We start from the raw sequence: 588 nt of genomic DNA on the forward strand, positions 1-588 counted from the left end.
AAGTAGAAGACACAGGTAATATTTGGAAAATGCATGCGGCCCAAGCAGCCCAAGGTGCACTCTAGAGGCGAAGACGGATGTTGCTGCTGCTGCTGCTGCTGCTGTGTTTGCTGCTGTTGCTGCTGCAGCTCCGAGTTGTCCGACATATACGAGTCTTTTGCTGCCCAAGCAGCAGCAGCACAGGCAGCAGCAGCAGAAGCGGGAGAAGACACTGCAGGTCTCGCGTCTTTGCGTTGGCTAGAGCAGCATCAGAATGGCAGCAGCAGCAGCAGCAGCAGCAGCAGCAAGAGGGCCAGGTCTGCTGCTGCGCAGCTCTGTGTCCGCTTCCGCTGCGCGGTTGCTGCTGCCCGCAGCAGCGCAGCACTGGAGGTGCAGTTTCTGCAGCTGCTGCTGCAGCGGCAGCGAGACGCAGCAGCAGCAACTGCAGCAGCTTGTCGCAGCAGCAGCAGCAGCAGCAGCAGCAGCGGCGCTCTTTCGCAGAAGCACCATCCTTTGATTGACGGCATCCCGAAAGGCATTGCCTCATTGTTCCTCCCGTCCCCAGTTGCTGCAGTTGCTGCTGCTGCTGCTGCTGCTGCTGCCGGCCCT

The 588-nt window shown here is 60.2% G+C and overlaps 1 protein-coding gene across 1 annotated transcript in view; it reads left to right on the top strand.

The window, feature by feature from the left end:
- Positions 1–496, top strand: part of ETH_00043560 (uncharacterized protein) — a gene marked incomplete at both ends in the record, with an annotated part of 2,193 nt that extends 1,697 nt beyond the window's left edge. The window contains 2 exons of the mRNA XM_013374409.1: positions 129–296; positions 397–496. Coding sequence (XP_013229863.1) covers positions 129–296; positions 397–496 — 268 coding nt within the window. The remainder of the gene's footprint in view (positions 1–128; positions 297–396) is intronic.
- Between the last annotated feature and the right edge of the window lie 92 nt (positions 497–588).

The sequence above is a fragment of the Eimeria tenella genome, genomic scaffold (assembly GCF_000499545.2).
Source record: "Eimeria tenella Houghton genomic scaffold, Eth_scaff2005, whole genome shotgun sequence".
In the NCBI taxonomy this organism is placed as follows: Eukaryota; Apicomplexa; class Conoidasida; order Eucoccidiorida; family Eimeriidae; genus Eimeria; species Eimeria tenella.